The following is a 24,087-nucleotide window of genomic DNA, read 5'->3' on the forward strand; positions in this document are numbered from 1 at the left end:
TTTAACATAAAAAGTCAAGAAAATTCAAATGTTTATACTGTCTGTATTGCTAAGGCTAGTTAGTAAAAAATTAACTGTTAATTGTGTTGAGAGGAAAAAAATGACCAAGGTCCATCAAGTTCAACCCCTCCACATGAAACCCAACAATAGCCTTTGATATTATGTCTGTCCAAGAAATCATTTGTTTCACAGAAGTTGTGTGTTCTTTACCTTTGTGATGCCTGTCATTGCTAATGAATGTATATTAAGGATTTGTTAGTTTAGCGGAGATATGACGGAGAGTATTTTATAGAACATCCCCTTTAAGTTTGCCCTAAAAGACAGTTATAGTACATTGTCTAGTAAAAAAAGTTGATGTATTAGAAATGCGGATCAAACTTGGCCTTCAAAAATACAGATTGTTGAGAGGAGGAAACGAATTTATTAAACATGAATCTGACAGAAACACAACAGAACTTTTAATTGATTATATCATTTATTTATATAAGTTTTGAGATGATGCTTATTTAAAATGTTCATTTTTTCGCCATAGCTTTTTTAGATTAGATTATTAATCCACTCCTCCCGCTGTATTTTAATATCTTTTGTTTCCTATGGGAGTTCCAAAAGGCTGAACCCTAAATATGTAGGGCACTATTCCAATTCTTCTCTGGCTGTGTTGCTGCAGAAGTCCATACTTCCCAACATTTTGGAAATAGAACATAGAGGGACAGAAAGTTTTTTGACCACACCCATTTTTGTGGAACACGCCCTAATTGCCATGTTCATTTTGCTAAATTTGTCAGGTTATAAAAGTTTGAACACATTTCTGTGGTTTTTATTTGTTATTACAGTTTTGCTAATGAAGGTGAATTTGCTTTTAAGCTGCAAGTCACAGTTTAGCTTATCTTAAATTTTTACAAAAGTATCAAAGTGCACCTGGGGAGCATTCTGGGCTCTCTGGTAAAAGCCAGTTAAGTTTTAGAAACTTTGTATCTTTTTCTGGCTGTTCATTGCAGGGGATTAAAGAGAAAGTTGGGACATTTCAGTTAACAGTCTGGGACTGTGCTTTAGCTGTCAAAATCGGGATTGTCCCACGAAAAATGGGACAGTTGTGAGGTATGGAGTTCTGAGTGGTGTTGAAATCCCTCCTACTTTATTTTTTAACATGCAGATGAAGGTATTTTGTTCACCATTATTGTGCCCAGTGGCAGCAGTGGAAGAAATGCTCTGTGTGCCACAAATTTAAAATTCAACAGGTTTGGCTGCACTCAAGCTTCACTATGTTAAGTAAGCTGAATCTAATTTGCATCTAAAGTTAGTTGACTGAACAACTAAAGGGACAGTTACTTTTATACATGGGTATTGGGATAACTTTGTTCCTTAAATAAATGCAGTAATAAATTCAGCCAAGATTTGGCCTTTTTCGGCAGGATTCAGCCAAATCCTTCTGCCAGGCCGAACCGAATCTGAATCCTAAATTGCATAGGCAAATTATGGGCGGGGAGGGAAATCACTTGACTTTTTGTCACAAAACAAGGAAGTAAAAAATAATTTCAACCCTGTTGGGTCCTGGCAGAATAGTATGGTTTTCTATTGAATCTGCCGTAACCTGGAAATATAAAATATATGGCACTGTTAATTCAGGGTGATTAGAGATTTGTTTAGTTGGTATGTGAAGGTGCTATTTTTGTTTTTCTATGTGCCCATGTAATTTTTACCTCATTCCTACTTAAAGGGGACCCGTCACCCAAAAAAATTATTCATAATCCTTTTTTTATTACATCAGTCAAGCAAAATGAACTTTAATTACACTATATAAATTATTTGAATCTTGTTTCCTTCAGTCTGGGAATTCATAATTATAGCAAGCAGGAGCCATTTTGTGGACACTATTATTAAGACAAGCCTTGTATCATCTCAGAATCTTGTTTTGCACCAGAATGGGGGACCTGATGTCCATCCCCATGCCCTGGCTACACAATTAAACAGTGAAGAGAACGGGGAATGTGGGGAGAGCAGTGACATCTAGGAAGTGCTGAATGGAAAGTGAAAGTAATTGTCTGCCCCGCCTCTATGCCAGGGCATAGAGGCATGGCAGACAATATTTGATTGACAGCTGAGATTTTTAAATGAGCTTCACAACCGCTATGAATGCTTTAATAAAAAATAGAAATTGGATTTCATGTTTAATTTGAAAAGGACTTTTATTATACAGATTTTTATGTCTGGGTGACAGGTCCACTTTAATACCGAGAAGCTTATTTTAGTCGTTCAAATCTGTTTTCCAAAACGATTCTACTTTGTTAGACATTGCACATAACTAAGCATTATAGTATCCTGATAATATATATACATCTATGAAAAGGAATCCTCATTGTGAAGGCCTTGTGTACTAATTGTACTATAGAAAGGAGACAAGTAACTCCTCTGAATGGAAGAAATGTTACTTAATTGTAATATTTAGTGAATTTAAATGAAATGTTAATGGCATGTTGTCAGTACAATTCTTGTTTTGCTTGTAAGCACTTCTACTACCAAATGTTCACTTTGGTCTTTTAAGAAATATTTCACGTAATTTAATATGGCAGAACATTTTTGTCTAACTGACATGAATATAGTTTTTGAAACAATAGACACCGTATTTGAAGGTTGCTTGATAAAAGCTTTGTTTTGCTCGTCCTTATTCAGGTTGACATACATTCCAATAACACTACCGCCCTTCCAAGGCTTAAAGCTGAATTTATGGCTATGCATTGTGAAGTGCATCATTTAAAATGGTTTCAACCCAAAACATCTAATAAATAAATAATGTGTGTGGCTACTCACTAGCAGACTTTCTAGACTAGAAATCATCCCATCGGATACTCTGCAGTCCACTATCGGAGAGCCTGTCAGATAAATCTTGCAGTAGTTGCATTCATGTCTTGTAAATCACATGTTATTGTCTGAGCCTTCTGCCTGGTCATCTATTCTTTTCCCATTTATCAGGAATACATAGAATGCATTGGAAAACGGAGCCTCAACCAGTGTGGCCTGTATATCCAAAGGAATTCACTAAAGGGATAACATTATGTTGTCTTTAGTTCATTTAGAAGCCTTTTAGCAGCAATGGGCTTAACATTAAACAAGGTAGTAAATTTGTATAATAATTACAGTAGTTGTATTAAAAGATATTTTTGTAATTTGGGCCGTTACCTTCATGTCATTATAAATCTAGTGACCCTAACAATCTTTAAATGTTATTTATTTTTAACGTTAATCAGCCTGTTCAGCAGGTACAAAGAAATTCTTTCATGGCTCCAACAGTTTCGTATAAAGGTTTTCAAAAATGAAAATTTTATTATAACCGCTTTAATAAATCTATAACCATTGTCTTCTCTATACAGTCTGGTCCATTAATATTTGCTCCGTGATGCAATTTTCATATTTTTAAAGGGTTGGACACCTTTGAGTTATTTTTTATTATGATGTAGACAGTGATTTTTTGTGACCATTTGCAATTGTTTTATCATTTATAATTACTTGTAGTTTTTGAGTTATTTAGCCTTTTATTCTGTATCTCCCCGGTTTGAAATTTAAGCAATCTGGTTGCCTTGGTCTGAATTATCCTAGCAATCTTGCATTGATTTGACAGGTATATGAATAGGAAAGGGCCTATATGAGTAAAAAAAAAAGGAGAAATAACAGTACATTTGGCGCCTTACTGAGCATTTGTATTTTAGATGGGGTCTCTGACCCCCATCTGAAAGCTGGAAAGTGTCAGAAAAAGTCGGCAAATAATTCAAAAACTATAAAATAAATAAATAAATAATGAAGGCCAATTGCTTAAAATAGACCACACTATAATATTCTAACAGCTAACGTAGAAATTAACCTGGCTTTTTACTTTTAAAGATTGTCTATGATCTATTTAGCAATTGAAGACACTTTTATACATATACCCCACTTTCAATTACAGGAGCTCAAAAGTAATTGGACAAACGAATATATATATATATATATATATATATATATATATATATATATATATATATATATATATATATATATATATATATATATATATATATATATATATTTAAATTATACATTCTCAATAATTTAAATTACTGCTGGATTCCCGCCCCCCCATTCCTAGTAATTCCTTGCCAGGCCTTTACTGAAAATGTCTTTGTTGCTGTTAGGAAAGGGAACCCCCCCCCCATAAAAGATATATTGGATCTAACAGATTATCACCCAAGTCCTGCATGAAAACAGAATGAAGAGAAACTGATGTTGAAAGAGGGATAGAGAAGATAAATTTGATTATTTCGGAAATGTACAAATGTTTTAATTGATTATGTTAAGTGTGATTATTTCAGTATGATTATATGAAATTTTCATTTTCACAATAGTTTCCCTTTAATGAAGAACCTCAAGGATTAATCTTCAATGTGTATTTTATGAAAAGTTCCTACAATTGAAAAGAACTTTATTGCTTAAAGAATAAGTGTTGCACAGTTGTGAAGGGTTTAGGTGACATGTCAAGGTCCCCTGGCTTTTCTCCTGGGATTCACACCAGAGTATTTCAGCTCTAATTCTCCTTGTTTTCCTTTGAGAGCTGTGGTGAGTGATGATGGATACAAAGTTAGAGAGTTTATTCTAGTATGTTTGTGCATGTGCCCAAGGATTATTTTGGGCTTTCTGGATGTCACTCTAATCCTTCTGTCATTGCTCTGTCCATATCTTATAAGCAGATTTATTTATTTATTGTTAGGTCTGTCAATTATTAACATAACCATTAAAACATAATTCCTCCTTCTTATATAGGCACAGATTCGTTTAGGCTGTGTATATAGCAGCGCTAATGTTTTCTGGTGTGTAGTGGGGTTAGTTTGATGTCTTTGAAAGATGTTTAAAAAGGAATTAAAGATTCAGTGTGAGGAATGATAAAGCCTATATAATGCAGATACACACAATGTTACTCGTACATGAGGTCTCTGACCCTATGTTGGTTATTCTAAACATATCATGCTAATAGGAGTAAACTTCCAGGGTATTTAACTCCAGCAACATCTTTGTACAAGCCATTCTGAATTGAGAAAGCTAGTCAATGAAAACAAAAAATACAGCAAGTGCAGTTGGTTTTACTTACTATAGATATTTCTGTGCTGATGCTAACCATAGCTTGCCCATGCTATACAGGATATCCTATTAAAGTTAATTCTATTTTATAAGCTTTGTGCCTCAAATTCGCCTACCCCCTAATTAGTTTGCTGAACTTTGTTCAATTTAAAAAAAAAAAAAAAACCAAAACCAAAAAAAAATGGAATACCTGTATTAAACCATTCAGTGTTTGTATCTATAGCAGCAAAATGATAATTGCATTTATATGCTTTTTTGGTGTCCAAAGAGACTTTTGTCGCAGCTACTTTGCAATGAACCATCCCCCAAAGTCTGTTGCCTACTACTACAGATTGAACGTTTTTCAGGGCAGGAATCACCTTCCTCTTGTACTGTATCTTTTAACCAGTGGTTTAACTGTAGAGGTAGAAGTCCCTTCTGGCATGGGTGGCCCGGGGCCCTTGAGGGGGATGGGTTGCTGGTGACTTTAACCACACGTGAAAAGGCGGTTGAACCATACATTTTTGCGTATTGGTGGTCATCTCCAATTTTGTGTGGGGTGGGGGACCCGATAACAAAATTTTGTGGGGTCGCCAGACCCCCTTAATGCTATTATAATATACACCATTAATACTCGAGAAATCTAAAGCTGCACACATCTCCTTCATAACCTTATATTAACACCTTCAGGAAATACCCTTTTATTTTTCCATGACCCTTTGCTTTGATGTGTTTTACTCTGTTGACGGTTTCCTTTTGACTTCCATCCCTCCTTCAGCAGTCTACATTTACATTAAAGGCTTTCCTTATGAAAATTATATTCTATAGGGGTGAAAAAAATGAGAAATGGATGTATGATTAATGTGAGACTCTTCCATATGAATGTTTGTTTGTTTTTTCTGCACAAAAAGATCTCAAGGAGAATTTCTTGAAATGGCAATGTCATAAACCAGCGATAACTTTTTTTTTTTTTTGCTCTGATGTTAAAGGCAGATTAATAGACTAAAAGCTGGGGTCATATGCTGTAAACCACACAAACCTCCAGATATTTTGGAACATTACAACTTGATTACCCTTTGAAGGAGCAATAATGTTTTGCTTAAATTATACACCTGTGCCCTGAAATCAGCGTGCAATATTTTAGCTTGCTTTTTCACAAATAATTATTCATATAATGATTTTCTCCTCCTTCATACAAAGAAGATTTTGTTTCAATTCCTTAAAATGTCAGTGTAATATAAACAAGAAAGCTTTACTAGACACATGTACAAGCTGTGAAGTGCAGATGGAAAAAGTCAAATATCATAACACTGGTATCAAAACAATCATTGTCAGAGGCACAAGGCTTCCTGTTCTGTGTGTTCTGGGGTTCAAAAAATACCACTCTTTAAGGTGAACTTCATAGAAAAATGAGCACACCCCATGGCTTTACAGTCTAGTCAGAAGGATAAGACCATACTGACCTCTCTGCAAAATGTTTGAACATTATTCTCGGGGGTGGCTGATGCTAAACAAAGTAATATCAACTGGCCCTTAATTCTAGTAGCTCCCTGCTGATTGGGCTATGCAGTGAAATGAAACTCTTCCTGACAGGAAGTGGGGCTCTAAATGTAGAGACTGTTCTAAGTAATGTGTGTTTTAATTTGGCCCACTGTGGTTACAACATAGTTATTCAACTCTTAACAGCTGAATGAAGCAAGATGCCTGCACAATGATAACTGATTGTCTTTCAATACTAAAACTATGGTAGGGCTAATCATATGACAAGCAAACATATTAAAGAAGTAAGGCCAGGCAGTTTAATGCCAATAGATTAGCCACAATAGTGCAAGATATGAGACTATATTTATTATGCCGAATGCTTTACCTTACCCGACTACATAGGGCTAGAAACACTCTCTGTTTGTTTAGGATAGCAGCTGCCGTATTATCTTGTTGTGACATCACTTCCTGCCTGAGTTTCTACCTGCTCACTCTGAGCTCAGATTACAGGAGGGAGGGGGAGATGAGCAAACTGAGCATGCTCAAGCCCAAGCCCTGGAGGTTTATGCTGAAAACAGGAAGTCTGTGTACATAAAGAAGAACAGAAGAAATGCAGTGTTTCTTTTGACAGAGGACTCAGAGCAGCATTACTTTGAGAGTTTATTGGTGTATTTATGTAGACCTTTCTTATAAAGCTTACTTAGTTTTAACCTTTCCTTCTCCTTTAAATGCCCAAATGCCCTAGTATTTGGTTTTACTAACTAAATAAGAAAATAATATTTCAAACACACTGTTTAATTTTAACTTTGTTTACTAGTATCCATTATTTTGTCTGCAGTATACAACTGCCCAACATGTTTTGTAAGACATTACATTAGAATCGGCTCTAGTCTATTCATATGCGTGTTATTGGCTTGCTAAAGTAGCGCTTTATGGAGCAAAACAGCCATTGTCTAGTTCCTGTCCTCATACTTTTTATATAACACAAGACAGGATAATATTATCATTTTAAATGGGCAGACAATCGATTAAGCTTCACACAGGTTTTTTAATTTTTTTGTCAAACAAATTCAGATAGATTTTTTAAATCTTTTAGCATGCAGACAGTTTTTTCCAAGTACCGTTATCCGGAAACCCATTATCCAGAAAGCACTGAATTACGGAAAGGTTGTATCATAGACTCCATTTTACCCAAATAATCCAAATTTTTAAAAATGATTCTTTTTTTCTCTGTAATAATAAAACAGTACCTTGTACTTGATCCAAACTACGATATGATTAATCCTTATTGGAAGCAAAAACAGCCTATTGGGTTTATTCAATGTTTACATTATTTTCTAGGAGACTTAAGGTATGAAGATCCAAAAACCTTCAGTCTGCAGCCTATACTCTTTAATTACTTATGTAACTTCAGTGAGGGGCTCAGCAAATGCTCTCTTATAACCTATCCTCTATGGCATGGTTGCTTTTTCTGCATTTTTATAGACCAATACACTATATGGTTCACACACGCCTTGCACTATTTGTTTACTTGAAATATAGAAGAGAATTTCTATCTGTAAATACAGGCAGTCCCAGGGTTACGTACGAGATAGGCAGCGACGTAACTAGAGGGGGACGGGCCCTGGCGCGGGACGTGCAGCCAGGCCCCGCCCCCTCCGTACGGCCAGAAACAACCGCATTAGGACAGTGGCGCGAGCTGCCGGGGGGGCCCTGACGGGGTGCGGGCCCTGACCCAATTGCACCCCCTGCTCCCCCCCGGTAGTTACGCCACTGAGATAGGGTTTGTAGGTTTGTTTTTAAGTTGAATTTGTATGTAAGTTGAAACATATACATTTACTTATTAAATGCAACAAGACAGATGTTTGTCTTAACATAGTATTTATTTTTACCTTTCTGTGCTCTGCAGTAGAGAACACATTCCAGAGGGTATTGGGGAAGGTGCTTTATTGAGCTAAATGTTAATTAAGGCCAAGCAAACCACAGTACATTACTATTATAGCTTCTTTTTGTAAGTGTGAGTTGTATGTAAGTCGGATGTTTGTAACTCGAGGACTCCCTGTAATTAAAAATAATATTGATAAATGGGTCTCTCGAGGCATTCATATAGTTGGTAAGCTTGAGCCAGAACCAGTGGCTTTTCCCAATTTTCCAAGACTACTTTGCAGGAGTGCTTACCCCTCTGCAACTTATTATTGCACATGATTCAGAAGCCCCCCACACCCGTTTTAAAAAAATAAAATAAAAAAAGTTCAAGTTTGGACTTTGTTTTCGAAAATGTGCAGTAGTAGAGATGGACTGCATATAACTGATTACTTTTGCAATGTAACTTTGTATTCTGCTCAAATTGCATTCTTATGGTACAATACCAGGAGATTGATCATTTAGTTGGGGAGAGCCTGGTACTATATTTGTATCTGAGGCCATTACTTGCTGTAAAATAATAAAGGAACTATTTTATTATGTTAGTTGTAATTAAACTTCAGCACTAGAAATTCAAATATATCATCCCTAATCAGTTTTCTTAGCATTTTCATTCTGTTTAACTGGTTTAACATTGTTGCTTTCTTTCATATTTCTACATAAGATATAGGGTTGTAATAGCTTTTTTGAATTAGGCTGTCAGGAACTAATGTGCATGTTGATTTGAGAATTGATTAAGGCAAACTAATGAATTTTATATAACACTTCTAAGATTTGTTACTGTAATAAATATTCTGTAGGAACATTTCCTCTGAATTCTATACACACGAGGCTGTCATATTAAACATCTAATGAAGCTGTGTAAATACATGTTTCATTTCTCTTGAACAAATGATAATGGAGAGGAAAAAAAGCATTTTCTATTTAACAGAATTATTTACAAAACAAAAATTTAACATGTGACTGTGGCCAATTCTCTTTTTCCTTGTGATCATGTTCTGTGCTAAAGACCTAACATTGACTACAGCAGCAGGTTTTGCACAACTATGATATGAGATCTTTGTAGGGCAGAGATTAAGAACCACTCATCAGGACTTCTAAATGGTCCCCCATTCTGTTTAGTGGTATTTTTGCGATTCCCCTTTAAAGGACAAGTAAAGTTTAAAATAGAATAAGGCTAGAAATGCTGTATTTTGTATACTAAACATAAGCATGAACTTACTGCTCCACAAAGCCTAATCAAACAAATGATGTATGATTTCAAAGTTGGCCACAAGGGGCTGTCATCTTGTAACTTTGTTAATCATCTTTGCCTGACCCTGCACATGCTCAGTGTGGTCTGGGCTGCTTAGGGATCGTCATAAACAAAGCTGCTTGAATTCTGCATGGCTGGTAAGTAAGATGGGGGGATCCTCCTGCTGTTCATAAGTATGATTGTTTCCCTGCTCAGCAGTTAGGGACCATCTGACAATTCCTATCCACAGCAGTAAATGAAGGGAGAATTTCACTGCATACAGTCAGGTTTCTTATAAAAAAACGGTACACATTTTTTAATTAAAGTATATTGGAGATAGGGTTCTTTTTCATTAAAGAAAGTTAAAAATGGTATTTTATTTTTATGCCTTTCCTTGTCCTTTAAGATACATTTTTTCCTACAAAAGGTATTAAATTAGGTGGTAAATATTTGATTCCAAATCAATTCTTGGCTTTTGGTTCCTCAAACGTATAAACTCTTACTCTGCTAGCGTTGAACTTTGTTTTTCTCATGCTTATGCGAAGTTTAAATGGATATTAATAAATTATATATTTTTTAACTATTGGAGTTTGGTCTCCTTGGTGCTTCATTATTCGAAGATATCTTGTGAGGCTTAAAATCGCTACCCATGCTGCTTAATTTTAGTACAGGTATGGGAGCCGTTATCCAGAATGCTTGGGACCTGTTTTTCATATAACGGATCTTTCTACAAATTGGATCTTCATACCAAGTCTACTGTAAAATAACTTAAACATTAAATAAACCCAGTAGGCTGGTTTTGCTTCCAATAAGGATTAATTATATCTTTGTTTGAATCAAGTACGAGGTACTCTATTATTATTATTATTATTATTATTATTATTATTATTATTATTATTATTATTATTATTATTATTATTATAGAGAAAATTAAAAAAAAATGAAATTATTTGGATAAAATGGAGTCTAGGAGAGATGGTCTTTCTGTAACTTGGAGCTTTCTGGATAATGGTTTTTGGGCAATGGATCCCATACCTGTAAATGAAACGTCTCTGAGTTGTATCTTTTTCCATTAGAGCTTTTTAAAGGTCAGCAGTTGGTGTTAGAAATAAAAATGATCAGGGCTTGAGTTAAGTGTTTTATTAATATGCTGTTTCAACCCTAATTATGTTACTGCTATAAAGAATACTGTCATGCTGTTTGGAGGTTAGGTATTCCAATCACTGACACTTGGTGGATTGGTTTTCCTGATTCAGATTCATACATGCGCCATAGCATAACACTTGTTACCTAATACAGACAGTAGCTGTTTCTTTAAGGCAGAGATTCTTTTTTAATTTTAATACCAGTTACCCTTAAAATATAAAGCAAGCAAAAGAAGAAGAAGAAGGTGTTTTGATTGGTTAAGTCCCATATTTTCACATGTATTAAATGCTTAAAGGATGAACACATTGGGGCAAATTCACTAAGATTCGTAGTTGCGCCAGCGTCCGATTCGCCGCACTTTGCCAGGCGTATTTTCGCCAGCGCTACGTATATTCACTAAAATCCGAAGTTGCGCTCAGGGGAAGCGTAAGATTGCGAAGTTGCGCTAGCGTTAATTCGCCAAGCAAAGCGAAGTTACGCTAGCGAAGCTTAATTTGCATACGGTGCCAAATTCAAGTTACAATGGAGGTATATGTAGCAGCACTACACAAGCCTGGGAAACCTTCAAAACAGCAAATAAAATTTTTATTTTGCCCTACACATGTGCCCACTGTATAGTTAAGGTGCCATTAGTTAGGAAATGAAGAAGGGGAAGGAGGGTAGCCCCAAAAATTTTTGATCCTTTCCTTTTTTTTTTCAAAATAAAATTTTTATTGGTTTCACACAATCCACAGTACAGAATGAAAGGCATAATGCAAGCAACAGATCACAGCAGTGCATAAGATAACATAGTAGCGTGTCTACAATCAGACCAGTATCCGAGCTTCCACAAAGACGTGACAGCAGCTAGAGCAAAAAGGAAATGTGCTCGGAGTGATCGACACAATGATGTCTAAGACAGTCCTAAGTTCTACAATCGACCCTTCAAACGAGAAACATCTGGTTAATATCAAATAAGTACAGATATGACAGTGTAGACAGAAGTCAGTGGGGTGGAAACCAATGAGTATTTTTGCATATCAAAAGCTATTGTAACAAAAAAACAAATAGAACGGAAAGGATAGAAGAAGTCAAGAAAAGAGAAAAAGATCAGAAAGGAAAGAATGGGAAATGGGAAAGGAGGAGAAGAACTGTCCAGGATTATGCACAGAAAAATCAGTAAACGTCCCTTAGCAAAAACAAGACCATTACCTGAGTCAGCATGGCCGAAGTCCGGGGGAGAGAGCTGGTAAGAGATATCACATAGAAATAAAAAGAAACATTTGACGGCCCGGAGAAGTCACCTTAGCCTACTCTGACTTCAGGTTTGGAGAAGCCGCAGGTACTGGTCAGAATGTACGTATTGGGTCCAATAGAACCATTTTTTTGTGAAATTCCTCGTTTCTCTTTCCGAGGTAGGTCTCAGCAGCTCAAATCTATAGACTTCCATCACCTTGTTACACCAGTCTTTAATAACTGGAGGGTCGGTCCGTTTCCAGTGTAGTGGAATTAGCGCCTTGGCGGAATCTAATAATATAGGTGTCAAAGATTTTTTGTAAGTAGACCAGGGAAGATGTGTATTGTGTATAGTAAGGCTACGAGGGGGTCGTCTTCAATGTCAGTCCCGGTAATCTCTAAAATGACATTCCTTACGGCGACCCAGAATGGCTTCAGGACGGGGCAACCCCAAAATATATGCAACCGAGAGCCCGGATTGACCTTGCATCTCCAACAGAGAGGCGAGGCCGTCCTATAAATCAAAGCTAACTTAGTGGGGTATTTGTACCATTTTGTATATATTTTATAGTTAAGTTCCTGCATTTTCGTACAAGTAGAGGATGTGTGCATTAGCTGAGTAATTTTGTCCCAAGAGTCCATAGGTATCTCAATGGCCAGGTCAGATTCCCATTTAGATTTAAAGTAAAGAGCCGGGCGCCGGGATAATTCAGACATAATCTGGTAGAGAAAGGAAATCGCTTTCGGAGGGGAAATTTTGATCTTTTTCAGCCTATCACCCGTATAAAAAGAAAAAACGCCAGCGTTTTTTGGGATTTTTTAACTGTTTTTTGAAGCAATCCCTATCTACTCTATTGCACTTCGCCTGGTCTGAGGTGGCGAAGGAAGTCTGGCGTAAAAGGTAGCGTTCAGAAAAATGCGTACGTCAGTGAATTTGCGTAGTTACGTCCATTGCGCAAATTTGCCAGGCGTAAGGGTGCGAAGTAACACTATCGAATTTACGCCAGCATCCGTTAGTGAATCTGTGAATTAACGAAAATGCGCTACGCTAGCGAATTAACGCTAGCGTTAGGCGCTTCGTCCTTTAGTGAATTTGCCCCCTTGTATCTGACTTTTTCTGGTTTTCTTAATTTTTTTTCATTAGTCCTTTATAAGCAGTTATTCATATGCAGTGTCCATACTTATGTTTAAATAAAGTTATTATATAGGCACGTTTTGCCTTTTTAATTTTTTTTTATTTTAAGGCACTGGTGTTTCATAATGATTCATACAATTTATTGTTTATATGAGTTTATGGTGTAATAAATAATAAGTAGTTCTTTGATGTACATTATAATGGAAGTGCTGCCAGTTTCCCCAGTGTAACGAACCAGCCTTATTTTTTTTCCATTTGGGCTTGAGATTCCCAATAGACATGACTTAAAACCTCAGAGGGCAGCAGCTGCTATTTGTCTTCAAGCCTACAGTTGTCAAACAGACCGACCATATACTAATAGGATACATTTTATACAGCCTTGGTATACATGATTGTAACAGAAGCCTAATGATGATCATCTGTTTAGAGCTTGTAACTGATGTGCTTAAAGCTAGTTTTATCACCCAGTGCTGAAACTAAACTCTACTATTGATTAGAAAAAGAACTTGAATCGGCCAGATGAAAGAACTGTGGCTCGCAGAATATTCCCTTTAGAGTGCATTTGTAGGTTACCTTCTGTGTCAGGCATTTGGTTACATTTTTTAGCCTTAACATGTAGATTTGGTTTCGAGGTTCCCCAAGTCTAGAAACATATTAAAAGATTCAGTAAAGAATTATTTATGTGAAAGAAAATTAGGATGGCAGAATGTGATGAGCTGTGTTTTTGTTTACAATATTTTTCCATGTACTGTACAACTTACACACACACACACATTTACATTCCAGTGTAATTAGATAGATTGGTGCCAATCTATGTATTTAAGGCAGGTTTAACTCTAACTCTAGAAAGGCCCTGGAGGGGGCTGAAACTTCAGTCTGTGATTGAACAATACATTTTCATTATTTTTAAGACCTGAGAGTGCAGATATTATTCGCTTGATTTAGTGTGTGTGTGTGTATATGTATGTATGTATGTATGTATGTGTATATATATATATATATATATATATATATATATATATATATATATATATATATATATATATATATATATATATATATATATATATATATATATATATATATATATATATATATATATATATATATATATATATATATATATTGCAATGCCTTTGGCGTCCGCACACGCTATACTCGAGTGTTCCACTTCCGGGTGCTGTGTCAATGTTGAGTAGTAGAAGAAAATCTGCACGCACTCCAGTTCAATAAAATGTAACTTTTATTTAACTAAGATGATACATATTAGGCACATCAACGTTTCGGTCCATGGTCTGGGACCTTTGTCAAGATGCACTACCTCATTAAAGATATATATTTATATATAGAGAAGAGGGTCCGCACACACAGAACTTAAAAATCCATAAATGGTGTTTTAATCAAAAGAAAGGAGACCTGACGTTTCGGTCAGCAGTCTGACATTCAAAAGTGATAAATATATCTATATTTACATACACACAATTACATTTATATTTTAATAGATTTGTCACTTTTTTTTTTTCAGAACTATTTATTTGTTTGCCCTTATACAGAATAAAACTAATAACAGTATTGTGTTAATGTTTTTGTGCAAAGAAACATGATTTCTACACTTATATTTGTAAATGTTTTTTATGATTGAAAACAATATTTGTTTATCCTTTTCTCTTCTATGGGTCTGCCTTATGAAACTATGTAGCCGAAATCTGTTTCCATCAGGTCTGTTAATCAGCCGGCTTCTGCAACATTGTGTCAGGAGTCAGAAATTCAGAGTAAAAAAGAAATTGTAAAGAAATTGAAACAAAATAACTGGCCATTATGTTGTCCTATGGACTCTATAAATGCCCTCACTCTCACAAACCCTTTATGCAAAGTCAGACAGATAGATACAGGCAGCTGACACAGAAGAAGGTAGTACATAACCTGCATCTTGCATATTTAATAAAAGTGAATCATTTTAAATTTCCCAGAAAGCCTGGCTTTAGGAATTTTCGACACTGCTCCTACTTTGCAACACTTGGAACTCCCGTACCAAGAAACATTAGGCTGTGACTGAGAACTTTTGTGACCATCTTTATTTTGCTTTGTCCATTTGTTTTAGCTTAGATTCAGTTGACATAAATCTGTCATGGTTTTATGTAATTTTACACAAACTTCAGGAGTATTCAAAACCTTCCCAAAGCCAGTTTGGATATCTGTACTGAATGTGGCAGAAGTCTCCATTAAGAACAGTCATTTCCAAATATTTGATCCCATGCATGTTGAGATCAGGAAGATATTGAGGCAAATTTATACAAAAGGGAATTCTGGTAGGGATCAGTGAATGGGTTAATTTTTGGTAGATATTTAAAATTAAAATAATGTTCTATGAGGCACTATTATCTTTGTTGGTTTAAACATTTTCACTTGTATAGAATTTTTCCTGATCGCAAAAGTGATGAATTAAATGTGTTAAAATGTCACTTACATAAGTGGTAGAGAAACCACTTGCTTCTGACATAACAGCTGAGATAATGCCTTCTTAATATGACTGCTTGTTTCTACAACAAAGTTAGTTTTGAGTGGTGCTGAGAAGGTGGTGACATTAAAGACAAACACTGTTGAAGCTTTCTTGATAGGTTTGTTCTAAGTACATGCACATTACCATTACACCCATCTTATTTCTTTTCGTATTTGACCTTGTAGTGTTATGTAGCGTTATCTTTTTATCATGTTTTGAAGTTCAGGCTCCTTGGCAACTCTCGGTGGACTTGTCAAGCTGCTGAGTTTGCAAGACAAAAAGTTTTCAGTCCTTGAAAGCGTAAAAGCAATCCAGAGTACAGTTTTTAAAAAGATCATTCCATTTAGCAATATTTAAAAATAATTTGTGTATTATTGTACAGTTAAAAAGTGTGTGTGATGTAGACATTAGGCACAGTTTCAAAATGGTTTGTAGTTTGCCAATGCAAAACATGAATGAGAAGGGAAAGCTTATTAGAAGAAAAACCGGCACTCGGAGCTCAATGCATGCGGGCAAAGCCCTGCGTGTTTATTATTACGGGAAAGTTATTATAATAGAACCTTTGACTATTGGTTTTCTAGTTAAAACTTCCTGTGAATACATTTGTATTACACTATCAGAAGTGATCTGTAACATGTTGCACCTTGGAAAAAAGGTCCACCGAAACCAAAACAGCCACCAAATGTAATAAAAGGCACAAAATATGCCAAGGTACAGTAACCCATAGCAACCAATGAAATGTTTACATTTAAACAGGTGATGAGTATGTGCCACCTGCTGATGGTTGCTATAGGTGATAAGAACTGTAGAAAACTTTTATCCTTATTACATATCCTTTCTAGGGTTTGGTTGTTAACAGGGTATAGTCTATTAATTGTTATTGAGCTACTATGCTTATTGTCCTTTTGAATTGTGTTAAAATAGTCAGAATTAATACAGATAATCTATTATCACTGAAGTAATGGCCGCTACAACATGTTACCTTCCTATTGTTCCATTGTTGGGCTGCTGGGGAGGAAAGGGAGGGAGTTAAGATCACAGCTTGCAGTAGAGCAGTAAAAAGTGTGTTTTGTATGTTAATCGTAGAAAAAGTCACATGACTGGGGTCATCTGTAAAACTGGCAATATGTCTAGTCCCATGTGATATTGCAAAATTAAATCTAAAAAAAATCTGTTTGCTCTTTTGAAAAACAGAGTTCAGTGCAGAATTCTGCTGAATCAGCACTATTTACTGATGGGTTTTGAAAAAAAAAACATGTTTTCCTATGACCATATCCCTTTATGTGGCCATACATATGCTTATTTTGCAAGGCTGCGAAATTAGCATATTATTGCCCAATATGATACCTATATGCTGGTCCAATAATCAGATCATAATTCGCACCAGTGCAGGCTGTTGGGAGAAGATTGCATCAACATACTCTCTCATGAGATTCTTAACCTGCCCAGTAAATATCTTGCCATTTTCATTCCAGATATTTGTTAGGCATGAAGTTAGAGAGAACTGTACTTGGGCAAATAAGCTGTGGATTTAGTGTAAAGCTGGCCATATAGAGGCAGATATAAACTGCCAATTGGGCACCTTCAGACCAACTTGTTGTTTAGGAAGCACTCTGCATCAGTTCTGAACAATTTATCTCTGAGACTATCATGAGAAATGTGTGGCAACAAGGCAGCTACAAAGCGCCTCATCTGATATTATCATATGTGCAAATGGAATCTCATGATAGCACTTTAGTAGTGCAATTGCTACTCCATATTAATGCCTGTAATTGTAAAAAGACAAACTTTCCTTGTCAGTGGCAATTTGCATCCTAACATTAATCAGTGCACTGAAATGCTTTTTTCTTGTTACTGACTCCTATCTTCCTGATAGGTTTCTAACTATTCTTTCTCTAATACTCTTTTGTTATTATGCCTCTTGTTTTATTTATTTTTCTTGCTAATTTTTTATTTTTTTAATTTAAATCCATAAATGTGAAACAGGTCATGAACTTGAAATGTGTAGATATAGTGTGAGATCTTCTATTGCGGTCAAAGATACTTTATTTATGTAGCACTCCAATACAAGGCAAGGCAGGAAATGTTTATCAATTAAGCAAATCTTATAGTGGCTTTACAATATTGACATAGCTGAATCCTTTCTGCAGCCCCTCCTTCATGAAAGTGTTGAAATGTGCCTTACAGTGTTGCATTAATGATAGGAGTAAGGCTTTTACAGCGTTTCCACTAGGACCGGTGGGAGAAGATAACCAATGCTATTATACACTTTATATCATATTGTTTGCCATAGTTGTAGATGGCATACCTTGTGTGATGAAATATTGAATTCATCATGATAGATGGTGCCCATTATTTTTAACATTCTCTTTAAGTTCAGCGCAGCTGTGGTTTGTGAAATTGTTTAGACTAACACCTACTTGAATAAATCTCGGCAGTGGAGAAACTGGCATGATATCATTTTCTCGATCCATGTTTAGATGTTCTTTGTTCAACTGCTTTCTTTTTATGTGTACTTTTATGGGGACGTTGATGATATTAAGAAACATGACGTGTCACACTTCGTGCTTTCAGGTTGCCCTTCCGGCTAGTTCTAACGGAATAGTTATGGCTAAAGCCTTCGTTTTATTAAGAGATGACTTGTACATTGTAATAATCACATTTTAGAGAATACCATAGGTGACTGCATTTTATGTTTACTTACAGTATATATAGATTATGGCAAACTAATTGTGTTAGAATTAGAAAATTATTTTATGTCTTTGCTGTTGAACATAAAGGTGTATCAGATATTCAAAAAGTAACCAATATAGAAGGTAGTACTCATTATAGCTTAAAATCTAAAGAGAAAAGAGGGTATGATGGGTAACCGGCATTTATATTTGTTAAAGTATTGCATGTAGTTTAATAACCGTATACACTAAGAATATTAAGGCATATTTTATGTAGACAAACATTCCTTCCCTGTTTGTATGTGAATTGATCTGCCAAATTGCTTACTTTTTCCTATAGGTTATCCATTGGCTTTTAAATGCCAAAATCTTTGTGCCAGAATGGGGCAATTGATGGCCATCCCCATGAACTGGCTACACAAATTGTGACTTTTATTACATTCTGCCATACTTTTAAACGTGTTTATAACCGGTATGGATGTTTTAATAACACTGGTCCCCTTTAAAAGAAAATATGCCAAAAATATATACTAGTGATATGAGTTGTAAATTCATTTATTGCAGTTGAAGGCATAAACATTAATTCATGTATGACTACGTCAAAAAGAAACTGTAAAACATGAGTTATAGATTTTAACTGGGCTGCAATGTGTTTAAAAATACAACATTTTTCTTTCAGGAATGGCAGAACTCTATTCAGAAGAATGCAGGGCTGGCTTTCATTGAATTGGTTAATGAAGGAAGGTAAAATTACACTTTTTAAAACAAAAATCTGTATCATAAATACATATTATATGCATTAATCAACCTTTGGTGCTTTGTTTGTAACGAAATTACTGAACACATTAGCATTCAGTTTCTGATCTGCTTATGATCTGCTTGCTTAAAGGAAAACTATACCCCCCAAACAATGTAGGTCTCTATAAAAAGATATTGCATGAAACAGCTCATATGTAAAACCCTGCTTCATGTAAATAAACCATTTTCATAATATACTTTTCTAGTAGTAAGTGCCATTGGGTAATCATAAATAGAAAATTGCCATTTTAAAAAATAAGGGCCGCCCCCTGGGATCGTAGGATTCACTGTACTCACAAACATACCAACAAACCATACATGTAAGGTCACATGAGCCAATTAACAGACAGAGTTGTGTCTTTTGCTTCAAGACTTCTTCCTGTTACAGTTAGCATTGCAGTATTTCTGGTCAGGTGATCTCTGAGGCACCACACAGACCATCACGAAATGGTGGCTCAAGGCAAGAGATGTAAAAGGGCAATATTTACTTAAATATATATTCCAGTTTGGTAAGATTCTTTAATATGCCATTTAATATGATATGAACTATCTGTTGCTTAAGTGTTCATTTTGGGGGTATAATTTTCCTTTAAAGGTGTCCGACCAAAAATTATTTTGTATATAGTGAAAGGAAAAGTTATTTTGTATAAGTGTAATGGCAGTATCTATCTATTTACATTCTGTGCACTCCTGGACACTGTCAATAAAGTTGCAAGCTGGGTGAGTAACAGACTTGGGGGAGGCCTGAGTTTACTTACACTGTTTTAAAGGAGAACTAAATCCTAAAAATTTATGTGGCTAAAAATGCCATATTTTATATACTGAACTTATTGCACCAGCCTAAAGTTTCAGCTTCTCAATAGCAGCAATGATCCAGGACTTCAAACTTGTCACAGGGGGTCACCATCTTGGAAAGTGTCTGTGACACACACGCTCAGTGGGTTCAGAGCAGCTGTTGAGAAGCTAAGCGTAGGTGTCATTATATTAGGGGTAAATTATGAAGCAGAAAATCAGGCTGGACTGTAATATAAGTTGATGCTACAGGGCTGATTATTAAATTCTGATGCTAGTTGCACTGGTTTCTCTACTGTCATGTAGTTTTAATCTGAATTAATTACTAATCAGCCTTATATTGTGACATTTGTATTCTATGTGTACTATATATTATGAGTCGCTCAATAAGTGACAGCAGCACAGAGCATGTGCAGTGAATCAGTATAAAAAAAAGATGGGAGGCTACTGGGGCATCTTTAGTACACAGATTTTCCCTGCTAAAGAGCTGTGGTTGCCTTGGGCTGGTACAGAAGCACAAAACATAAAGTACATTTGTAGCCTACTTTTTTAATTAAGCTGTACTTCTCCTTTAAGAGTCAGACCCAGAAAACAGAAAGGGATAAATGCACACTGCTTTTACCAGCAAATATGTTCATAAATAACTTTAAAACCATTGTACGTTAATTATTTTATATTGAAAATTGCTATTATTTTCAGTCTGTGTGTGGAGGGTTAGTTAGCACTTATGCTTAAAATCATTCAAATGATTATATAGTGAATAAAGTACCCCTTCTTGTAAATTATAAGGATATTATAAGTTACCGAGGAGTTTCATGACCATATAAAAACACGAGGCCGAAGGTCATGAAACTCCAAGTTTACTTCTAATATCCTCATATTTTGCAACTGGGGGTACTTTATTTATTATAATACACAAGTTTCAGTGAGTCATGTGACAGAAATGACATCAGAACTCACCGTTTATAAGGATATAATTTACAAGATATTCATTGCTTTTGTGTATTATAAACAATATAATTCGTCTTTTACAGTGTTAAAAGGATGCTACTTGTTTATAGTTATCAGTTACATGCCCTTGTTAGGGGAACCCAGTAGCTGCTATGGGCATTCTATACTACTGAGTTTCAGTAGCTCACAATTCTACATCAGTTACATTTGCTTATAAACTTTAACATACAGTTATATTGACTTGTATTAATTATGTGTGGTTTACAGATTTATGCATCCTGGTACAGTGATTGAGCGAAAAACAAGCTAATTATATGTCCTGGTCCTCATATGATTTCAGAAAATGTAAAGTTTGGTGATACCTTTTATTGGCTAACGGAATAAGTAAAAATTGCAAGCTTTCGGAGCACCAAGGCCCCTTCATCATCATATTATTTCAGTTATCTTCTACTCTACTATCTGATAGCTCATAAAACAAAATTGCAACACTTTCTTCAACATGGCTCTTTGGAACGTGACTAGGGATAGTTATTTGATCAGCCTTGATCCTTGAGGTCAAAGAACAGTAACAAGAGTGTATAGTTACACTGCATAGTCCTGTTCTGTTGTTGTTTCTTATTACAGGGGCCAATTTGCCCTAACCCTGTTTATAGAGCGGCTGCTTTAGATTTTTCCTGTAGATAATGTTTTTAATCAAAAGTTTCTCATTTAGGGCCAAATTTGGGATAAATAACAAAATCAATGAAGAGGGAAATAGTTTTATGAATTTAACATTTATTGCACAGCTCGTTTTCTGCTGTTTTTCCATTGTAACTCATTTGACACAGCTTTATAAAGGTGAAAAGACACACATAGGGGCAAATTCACTAACCTCCGAAAATTCGACGGCTTCACTCACAGTGCAATACTTCACCAGGCGTAGATTCGGCAGGACAACGATAATTCACTAAAATCCGAAGTTGTGTTTAGGGCGCCGAACGCTGGCGAAGTTGCGGTAGCGTTTACTGCGCCATGCGAAGCGAAGTTACGCTATCTTAGCCTAATTTGCATACGGCGGGAAGTTGAATGGACGTATATGTTGCAGCAAATATGTTACACTACACAAGCCCGGGAAACCTTAATAAAATAAAATAGTTATTTTGCCCTACACATGAGCCCAGTGTATAGTTTAGTGCCATATGTTAGGAAATGTAGGGGGGAAGCCGGTTACCCCCAAAAAAATTTAGGCTCTTTTTCAGCCTATCACCCTGAAAAAAAGTAAAAGACGCTAGCGTTTTTTCGGACTTAGAAAAATTTTCAACTATTTTTTGAGGAACTCCTATCTACTCTATTGCACTTCGCCTGGTCTGAGGTGGCGAAGGCAAGTCTGGCACAAGAGGTAACATTCAGTGAATTTAGTGAATTTTCATAGGTATGTCCATTCGCCAGAGCGCAAATTCGCCAGGTATTAGGGAGCAAAGTACCGCAAGAGTCTATCTGCTTCGCTAGCAAAGTTATGCCAGTGACCGTTGGTAAATCGGCGAAGTTCCGAAATGACGTCACGCTGGCGAATTTTCCCCTGCGTTAGTCATTTTGCCCTTTAGTAAATTTTTCCCATAATCTCTTAAGAACATTCTTGCCCCCTAGTTAATAAAACGTTTGGAGTATTGCCTATAGCATATGAATAAAATCTATCTCTATAACTCTGTCTAAAGTATGCATTGATTTTATTGTAATTTTTTATGGTCAGCATTGCAGCTTTTAATGTTTTATATGGGAAAAGATGTATATAATAGGCCTATAATGTTACGTGGAATGTTACTGCATTTATATAAAAAATACTACTTTTACTAAGGCATGTTTGAGCAATAAAGTACAAAGCTTATTTGTATTATTAATTGTATTATGGCCTTAACTGTTGTACCAAAATCAACACCTCTTATCAAATGCGGTCATTAGTTTCTTAAGGTATTTTTGTGCAGTAAAATACAAAGGGTAGACTATACATCTCTTGCAATTCACCTGCAGTTTTTTGTTTGAAAGTTCCATTATCTAATAAGTAGGAGGGCTATAATAAACTAGATCCTTTGAAGTGCCTGAGTGGTATGGTCTTGAACTTGCTTATATCTGACAGCTGTGGCTGGAAACAATGCACATATTAATGCTCACACTCAATTGAAATATCTGCTTGTGCAAGGTGCTTTTGTCATTTCCATAAACATCTGTTTCTCTTCCCCTTCATTTTTATATTTAACATTAAGGTAAACTTATTCTCAATTGATTGGGTTCATTTTTTACAGTATGTCTTCTCTCGAATCTGCCAATATTTTTTCTGAAGTCCTCTGGTATTATTTATGTTTCCACGTACAGTTATGGGACCTGTCATGCAGAATGCTCGGCACCTGTGGTTTTTCGGATAGGGGGTCTTCTGTAATTTGGGTCTTCATACCTTAAGTCTAATAGAAAATCATGTAAACATTAAATAAACCCAATAGGCTGGTTTTACTTCCAATAAGGATTAAATATATCTTAGTTTTAATCCAGTAGAAGGTACTGTTTTATTATTACAAAGAAAAAGGAAATCATTTTTAAAAATCTGGATTATTTGGATAAAATGTATTCTATGGGAGATGCCTATTCCATGATTTGGAGCTTTCTGGATAACTGATCCCATACCTATACATGTTAATAATACCTTAAACTGACAGATGGTACTGTACAGCTGTCAAATTTTCTCCATTCTTATGACTAGCTATTTGTTAGTTTTCTATGGTGTGGAATCCCATTATAAACGATCTTGTATTCTAAGATGGATAGAAAATACTTTGGTTTGTGCTACTGCCACATAACAAAAAGTGTCTATGGTACCACTCAGCAAATAAATGTTAAATGAGTAAAGATACAAAAATACATAATGGAAAAAATAATGAGAAAACACTCACAGTTCACCTCAGTCCCAAGGTGCAAAAACCAAAAACACTGTATCCGAAGGATGTGAGGATCTCCAAAAATAAAGAGACAAATATAAAAAGTAGAAAAATGTATTAGGACATGAAGACCTAACGCGTTTCGTGCCTATAGGGGCACTTACTCATAGCCTATGAGTAAGTGCCCCTATAGGCGCGAAACGCGTTAGGTCTTCATGTCCTAATAAATTTTTCTACTTTTTATATTT

At 35.6% G+C, this 24,087-nt stretch overlaps 1 protein-coding gene across 1 annotated transcript in view; it reads left to right on the plus strand.

Moving 5' to 3' along the window:
* The window catches only part of LOC108704343 (lipopolysaccharide-responsive and beige-like anchor protein), a 369,752-nt gene that overhangs the window by 89,717 nt on the left and 255,948 nt on the right, over positions 1-24,087 (plus strand). Inside the window, exon 34 of the mRNA XM_041579550.1 lies at positions 19,072-19,136. Coding sequence (XP_041435484.1) covers positions 19,072-19,136 — 65 coding nt within the window. The remainder of the gene's footprint in view (positions 1-19,071; positions 19,137-24,087) is intronic.

The sequence above is a fragment of the Xenopus laevis genome, chromosome 1S, assembly GCF_017654675.1.
Source record: "Xenopus laevis strain J_2021 chromosome 1S, Xenopus_laevis_v10.1, whole genome shotgun sequence".
In the NCBI taxonomy this organism is placed as follows: Eukaryota; Metazoa; Chordata; class Amphibia; order Anura; family Pipidae; genus Xenopus; species Xenopus laevis.